At 33.3% G+C, this 8,207-nt stretch overlaps 2 protein-coding genes across 2 annotated transcripts; both read left to right on the forward strand.

Moving 5' to 3' along the window:
• Positions 1 to 3,855: 3,855 nt before the first annotated feature.
• On the forward strand, positions 3,856 to 4,590 carry VNE69_02169 (phosphodiesterase; the record flags this gene model as incomplete). The annotated part of the gene is made up of 3 exons (XM_065472720.1): positions 3,856 to 4,126; positions 4,174 to 4,293; positions 4,364 to 4,590. The coding sequence occupies 3 exons, from the start codon at positions 3,856 to 3,858 to the stop codon at positions 4,588 to 4,590; spliced, it is 618 nt and encodes a 205-aa protein (XP_065328792.1).
• Positions 4,591 to 6,537: 1,947 nt separating this feature from the next.
• On the forward strand, positions 6,538 to 7,272 carry VNE69_02170 (phosphodiesterase; the record flags this gene model as incomplete). Its single annotated transcript, XM_065472721.1, has 3 exons — positions 6,538 to 6,808; positions 6,856 to 6,975; positions 7,046 to 7,272. 3 exons carry the CDS (start codon positions 6,538 to 6,540, stop codon positions 7,270 to 7,272), a joined length of 618 nt encoding a protein of 205 aa, XP_065328793.1.
• Positions 7,273 to 8,207: the final 935 nt, after the last annotated feature.

Raw genomic sequence — 8,207 nt, forward strand, 5'->3', positions numbered from 1 at the left:
AAAATAAATCTTTAATGTGATAGATTCATTTTCCAATTTTATACGATTCTAGACTGTATACTTTTTTACTAAAATCTTATTTCTAAAAACGATATGAAAAAAACAAAATTAGATACAAAAAATATTCTAAGAAAAAATTTAACTCATAAAACCTTTTAAATTTAAATATAATTATGGTTTTTTATAAATAAAAATACCTTAGTGCTTAAATTATAAAAGGTTTTGTTCTTTTAATATACGGAGAAGTGTTTTATTTATATAAAAACTTTTGTGAGTTGAATTTTAGCTTCGGTAGATATTTGTAACACATCTTGTCCCAGTATTGCTCATATTATTTAACTCTTCGCAGACTTTGGCTTCATAAGTATATCTGTTTTTCAACTCAGAATTTTCAGCTTTATTCCCCTTTGCCGACACCATCTAATTAACGGTCACCGTATTCGCTAGTATGCTTACAGCTCTAACACTTTTTTTCTCTTGCATCCTCTTGATCGCATACTCGTCTTTACTCAAAATATATGAATTCTAGAGTCTTTCCAGCACAATATACTGGATGTATGTTTTAAGGTAGGGTTTGATTTTCAGCTTTCTGCTGTACTTTATGTGATATTTGGTCACCACTTCATCTTATGTCTCTACATAAGAAACTTTTCATGTGCAAAATTTATGTATTAGTCAATTTCATTTGCAAGAAAGTCATATTTGCTTAGTTTTTTATTCTCGACAATGTTAAGTCGATTCTTATTGGTTATACCAACTAAACCTTTCTTATTTCATTTTTTGTTTTTTCAAACGGCATCATATTAGGCCCATTATGGGTCTCTTCTTTAGTGATTTAATCGTATCTATTTTTATTTTCGCTCGATCATTTTCCTTAATTCCGCAAACCACGTGTCCATGTATTTCCTTGCTGATCTGAAACCCAAATTAAATACATACTATTAGATATATGCATCTAACTACCTAGTTGTGTCTTTTTACATAATCAAGCCAACGTTTAATCACACTTTGTAGCTAAATTCACCACGGGGTTCTTATGAGATCCACAATGAGAACTTTGTCCCCATTGTTCATAAATAGTATTTCTATTTTCTTGCAACATCAAATTACTTTGTATCGAGCATGATTGTTTTCCCCGTCTAACTAGGTAGAAGAGTTTTTAATGTTTACTAAATCATTGTACCTAGCTTTAAACAACTTTCCATGGTTTGTCCTTATGTTAATTTTGTTGTAAAGCGCTTCTTTTAGGGATTTTATTAGCATCTTCTGGGTTATATCTTCTACAAGCTAAGCCTAATCCTAAACATCGATACTTGTAAAGAAGTGTGATTTGCTCTCTTCCTCTACTTTAATTATCGCTGCCGTCGAATTAAGCTATTTATAGACCATCTAATGTTTTGAAAATATTCAAAAACATACTTTCGCTTCTATCTTCGATACTTATGAGGCCTCTACTCATTTCGGATTAGGTATGTATAGTCTTTCCTTGCAGACTGGCTGTAGATGAACCTGGTATTTGATAAGTACCTGTTGGATATCAAAATTTATACTTTTGAAATCTATTGGTTCTAATTTTAATAATCCTACATGATATTTTATTATTGATATTGCATGGCTAGAGCTCGAAACATATTCATACCTTTTAATGAGTCTTGCTTAGTTTTTAAACCCTCTGTAGGATCTTATTCCTTACTTTTTCAAAAGTCTCTCTTTTGACAGCACTAGAGGCATCCACTGTTATTCCAAGGTATTTGTATCCTTGAAGCCTTCTAGTACTAACACATCTTCGCTACAATCAATACAGTTAGTCGCAGACTTACTCCTGTTCATTTCTAGACCTACAGCTTAAAAAACCTTTTGTGTTTCCTCATTCTTCAGTTTTAAAACGACATCGTTCTCTGCGAGGAGCTAAAGATCATCAATAAATAGAAGATGGTTTGTTCATAGACACTTTCGTGAATCTGTATTCCTACTTTTGGGTAAGTTGAATTCGGTTTCCTGCTCAACACGTTCATACATAGCACAACAAAAGCCGCGACAAGGAACCCCCTTGTAATATGCCTCTTTCATTCTTCTTATTCAGTATCGTTTTTGATACTCATGTTATCTCAACGTGCCACCTTTTAACGGTGGATTCTAAGAATATACTTATCCATTGAGGGAAATTAAACTTGCTTATACATGTTAATAGATAAGAATGGTCTACGGAGTAATAGGCTTTTGTTACATCTATTTACATGGTCTTCAGCTTGTTTATATGCTCCTCATTGACTGATATATTAATCAGGCTTGTTCTTACACTCCTTGGACTTGTCTAACTGTCCCTGGTTAATTCTCTGCGAGTAGCCTCTACTTTCTACAATTAGCTGCATTATTTTCGCCGTGCAATATGTTGAAAGCTTGTAGAGGTTCGACATACTGGTAATAGGCCTTAAGTCATTATTACTAATGGGGGTACCTTTGGGTATAAAATAAGTAATCTCCTTGTAGAACCAAGCTTCAGGTTCTTTACCATCCATGCATACTTCCTTAACAATCTTGTAAAGGAATGGGCGTAGAGCTTCACATTTCTTATAAAGAAATTGAAGATTTCATCACAGTCTGCAGCCTTCAAATTCTGTAAATATTTAATAATATCTACAAATTTTTGCAAGGTTGGAAATGATCTGATCTTGGCTATCAGGAATGTACTCTGGAGAAACATCTCTAGACTATTACAGTCTTCGGATTGCTTTTTCTGATTCCACATCTTAGACTAGAATGAACTAATATCTTCTTTGCTTACATTATGAGTAACTTCATTGGCACACTTGAGTTTTCTATAGAAATTGCTTCTATTTAGCTCAAAATTCTGAAATAAGCCCCTATAACTCTGCGTCGGTCTGCGACCTCTATCTTCCTTGAGTATATGGCTTTCCTCAAGTTGAGTATAGCATTAGCTTCAGAAGTATCTCGGTGTAAACATGCAAGCATGTTGAGTTTACGCATTACCTTCTTGAATTCACGATTTCCTCATTTGAGAGTTTATCAAAAGCCCTGGCCTTTTTGATAAGCACTACATTGTCTTCAATCTCAGTAATTTTTTTCAAAATTCTTACCTTTTAAGAGAAGGTTTGGGCTTCTTACTGGCCATTTCCTAATATCAGATCTGCGCAGCTTGCAGTATCTTTGCCATCTGGTACATTTATGAGGGGAGGAGATCTAACGTGACTATCAACCGCCTTGACTGTGGCATCAAGTTTCAACAGTTCAAAATTCAAGGCAGATATTTATCTCGTTCTTTCTACCTGGTCCACACATGTGTTCTACATATAACTAAGTTTCTCCAATAATCGTTTTTGTACTTTTAGGACGAGCTCTGGTTCGAAGAGACTAACCCCTTCTTTCGAGTGAGTTTCGGCCTTTCGTCTTCTGGTTGGATTCTCTGAGAATTCCTGGGCCGTCATTTGTCTACCGCTATTACTAGTGAGCGCTTTCTTCGCTCTGCCCTTAAATTCTAGTGAACTCATGTTAGACCTAATTTTTTCACAGAGGAACTCGGTAGCTTTATTCCACCGTCCTCTTGGCATTCTACCAAATCTATTTATAATTGATAGAAATACTCTTTGAAGCCCATCTTCTTCATTCGCTTCGGTACTCATAAGTACTGCTACAAGAGTCTAAGCAAATTGAATGTGCACACTAGTGTGTTCTTGCCCCTGTTCTTTTTCAGATGTGTTTATTTCGCTCCTTACCACTTCGGGGGTTGATTTGTTATTTTTTTGGTTTTTTCCTCCTGCTCTGTCATTACCCTCTTTTTGCTATATAATCAACGCATAAATTTAAAATTAATTTTATACCCCCACTTTTTTAAATATGACGAGAATGAAGACTAGAGAAGAAAAGGAACAGTTAAAAGTGCTGTTTTTGTGTTATAATTCCATCTTGGATAATCATGAGATAATTCAGTTATCTTATGATATTTTAAGTAAGGAATGTGATTTTGATCAAAATGATCTGCACAATTTCTTGGAAGCAGCAATAAGTTCATATAATGATATTCCCTATCATAATGCTACCCATGGGTTCAATGCATTATATAATTCGAATATCTTATTCATAGACCAAAAATTGAACGAAAAGTTAGGTTTATCTTTTTGATTTGCTGCCTATTGCATGACATAGACCATCCAGGGTTCGATTCCCGTGGGCATAATAAATTTGATTTAGAAAATCTCCATGTGGATTTTATAAAGAAATTACTGTCTGAATTTTTACCCGGGCATTTGACAGAGGAAAATATGAATTTAATAAGTGAATTAATCTTATCTACAAATTTAATCATATAATGTACTGCTTGACGCTTTTAAAAATAAATATATAGGTCGGAATATTAATGGCGTCAAAAAACTAAATATTATTGATTTCAAAATGTTGATAAAAATAGCAGACATAGGTGCATCTTATAAAAAGTTCGATGATTTCATGTGTGGAAGCAGAAAGCTCGAGAAAGAAATTCGCGGCACGTGCATAGGAGGCGCTAGAAAAAAGGCAGAACAAGATGCAATTCATCTTAAATTATTCCTTACCACTAGCAGAGGTGTTTTCTAAAGATTTTAAATTTTTGTATGTAACTGCCATCGAAAAACAAAAAGAATACAATAACAAAAACTTCTTTTAGAATAAGGCTATTTGTCTGTAATAACAGAACAAATATTTTGGCTTTTACAAGCGAATTATACGTGTTTGCCGGGAGTCTATTTTTCAAACCTCCTTTGTTAAATAGGAAATGGGTCAAGAGAAGATATAAAACACCAATATATATCATTTCTTAAGTGATGTAACAATGAAAATTTTAGTTGTTTCGTAACACAGAGGAAGTACCTCTGAGTGTACAGATTTATACTGGACTTGACGGCCCTTTATTTTATTATGTTATTTAGCACTTTTTTCGTGCTGATAATGTCTCTAGTTGTAAGCTTTTTCCGCTCTTGTTTTCCAAGGAAAATGTTAACAGATTTTTAGAGTCAAAATGTGGGGATAGAGAAGGAAAAAAAATAGTAAAATTTTGGGATCAGTGGGATTTTTTCCCCCATTGGGGGAAAAAATCCTAAATTGTAAATTTTCAAAATTAGAAAAAGAAAAAAATTATAAATTAATTTTTAATAGAGTTAATATCTTTAAGAAGCGTTCATTCCTATTGTTAAACCTCCACACCATTTCCTCCAAAAAATCGGACTTTTTGCTTGTCAAGACACCTTTTCTTTTTTTTATTTCACACTTTATAACATTATTAAAGGACTCAACAGCTTGAGTATTTGTACCTGTCGCCTTGTTTACAAATTCTTTTTTGTGGCAAACTGAAGAGTGTACATATCCTAGAGAACCTAAACTGCAATAAGATTTATGCTCATCTGTCCAAATTATGCCTCCCTCTTGGACATTGTCACGGACAATGGGTATTATTGTCGAGGCCTTTTTATTCTCGATTACACAAGCATGCGCTCGGGTAATCATTGTATCGTGTTCTACAATACACAATGCATCTGTTTTATTAGAGGGTGACCTTCCCCTGTGACTTTTGGCTTTGTAGTCTAACATTGTCTCGTCGATTTACACGACCTTGCCAGGCCCTCCCAATTTGTCGTGCCTACTATCTAGCCTTCTACAGTAATCTAAGAACTTTAAAATAATTTTTTTATAACTCTTGGTGTCAATTTGCATCTGCTCTATTATTGAGTGCTGAGTCTGGTTGGTTGACCATTTAATTAATACCTTTATTATTGTAATAAATGTCAAATTAAACCCCTGAAAAAAGCTACCCTTGCGAATAAGACCTGCTTTTTATAACAAGTGCAACGAGCGTTCATACATACCCAAGCAATTTGGCACTTAATTTTGAAATAATTCTTTTTAACTAACAAATTATTGCAAATTTCGCAAGTTAAGCCACTAGCTAATAGGTTAAAATACATCAGAAATTCAACTAATTCCTGATCATTTATCCTAACTAACTCGGTCTCGAACGAATCTAAACTCATAATAAGGGGTTAAAAAAATAAAAGTAAAAGTAATAAATTTTGAAAGGAATTTTTCCCCCAAATGTATAACAGTGGGATTTTTTCCACCAGTGGGGGAAAAAATCCCACTGATCCGCTATTACTAGTGAGCGCTTTCTTCGCCCTGCCCTTGAATTCTAGTGAACTCGTGTTAGACCCAGAATTTTCACAGAAGAACTCGGTAACTTTATTCCACTCTCCTTTTGGCATTCTACCAAATCTATTTATAATTGATAGAAATACTCTTTGAAGCCCATCTTCTTCATTCGCTTCGGTACTCATAAGTACTGCTACAAGAGTCTAAGAAGTGGATTGAGTGGGCACACTAGTGTGTTCTGGCTCCTGTTCTTTTTCAGACGTGTCTATTTCGCTCCTTACCACTTCGGGGGTTGATTTGTTATTTTTTCGGTTTTTTCCTCCTGCTCTGTCATTACCCTCTTTTTGCTATATAATCAACGCATAAATTTAAAATTAATTTTATACCCCCACTTTTTTAAATATGACGAGAATGAAGACTAGAGAAGAAAAGGAACAGTTAAAAGTGCTGTTTTTGTGTTATAATTCCATCTTGGATAATCATGAGATAATTCAGTTATCTTATGATATTTTAAGTAAGGAATGTGATTTTGATCAAAATGATCTGCACAATTTCTTGGAAGCAGCAATAAGTTCATATAATGATATTCCCTATCATAATGCTACCCATGGGTTCAATGCATTATATAATTCGAATATCTTATTCATAGACCAAAAATTGAACGAAAAGTTAGGTTTATCTTTTTGATTTGCTGCCTATTGCATGACATAGACCATCCAGGGTTCGATTCCCGTGGGCATAATAAATTTGATTTAGAAAATCTCCATGTGGATTTTATAAAGAAATTACTGTCTGAATTTTTACCCGGGCATTTGACAGAGGAAAATATGAATTTAATAAGTGAATTAATCTTATCTACAAATTTAATCATATAATGTACTGCTTGACGCTTTTAAAAATAAATATATAGGTCGGAATATTAATGGCGTCAAAAAACTAAATATTATTGATTTCAAAATGTTGATAAAAATAGCAGACATAGGTGCATCTTATAAAAAGTTCGATGATTTCATGTGTGGAAGCAGAAAGCTCGAGAAAGAAATTCGCGGCACGTGCATAGGAGGCGCTAGAAAAAAGGCAGAACAAGATGCAATTCATCTTAAATTATTCCTTACCACTAGCAGAGGTGTTTTCTAAAGATTTTACCTTTTTTGTATGTAACTGCCATTGAAAAACAAAAAGAATGCAACAACAATAACTTTTTTTAGAATAAGGCTATTTGTCTGTAATAACAGAACAAATATTTTGGCTTTTACAAGCGAATTGTACGTGTTTGTCGTGAGTCTATTTTTCAATCCTACTTTTTTAAATGGGAAATGGGTCAAGAGAAGATATAAAACACCAATACATATCATTTCTTAAGTGATGTAACAATGAAACTTTTAGTAGTTTTGTAACACATGGAAGTACCTCTGAGTGTACAGATTTATACTGGACTTGACGGCTCTTTATTTAATTATGTTATTTAGCGCTTTTTTCGTGCTGATAATGTCTCTAGTTGTAAGCTTTTTCCGCTCTTGTTTTCCAAGGAAATTGTTGACAGATTTTTAGAGTAAAAATGTGGGGGTAGAGGAGGAAAAAAAATAGTAAAATTTTGGAATAGACGGTCGAAGGGTCTATTTTTTAAAGAAGATAATTTATTAATAAAACTAAATAATGTTAGAAGCTATATAGCACAAGTCATATATATCAATAGCAAAAAAAGAATAATGTTTATATTTCATGAGCATCTGTTTTTTTATTTTGATGGATTTCCCAAGGCGGTATATTGTCCTACACGAAAAATTATAATAAAAATATAAAAGATTTTTAGTTTTAAATTATTTCACAATATAAAAAGGTACTAGATCAGTCCGAAATCTAATTTGAGCTTATTAATCTTTCTATAGAGCTCGTTTAAATATGTATTCTTTATAAGAATTATATATGTAAATTTTGATTATTTAAGTGTAAACAAGGGGCTTGTTGAATATTTAAAAATTTTTGAGACATTTTCTTTCCTCCGTTTAAACGAAGGACGCGAGGAACAGCCTCTTATAAAATGGTAAGTGTTACACCCGTCGTTATGCAAT

The sequence above is a fragment of the Vairimorpha necatrix genome, chromosome 2 (genome assembly GCF_036630325.1).
Source record: "Vairimorpha necatrix chromosome 2, complete sequence".
NCBI lineage: Eukaryota > Fungi > Microsporidia > Nosematidae > Vairimorpha > Vairimorpha necatrix.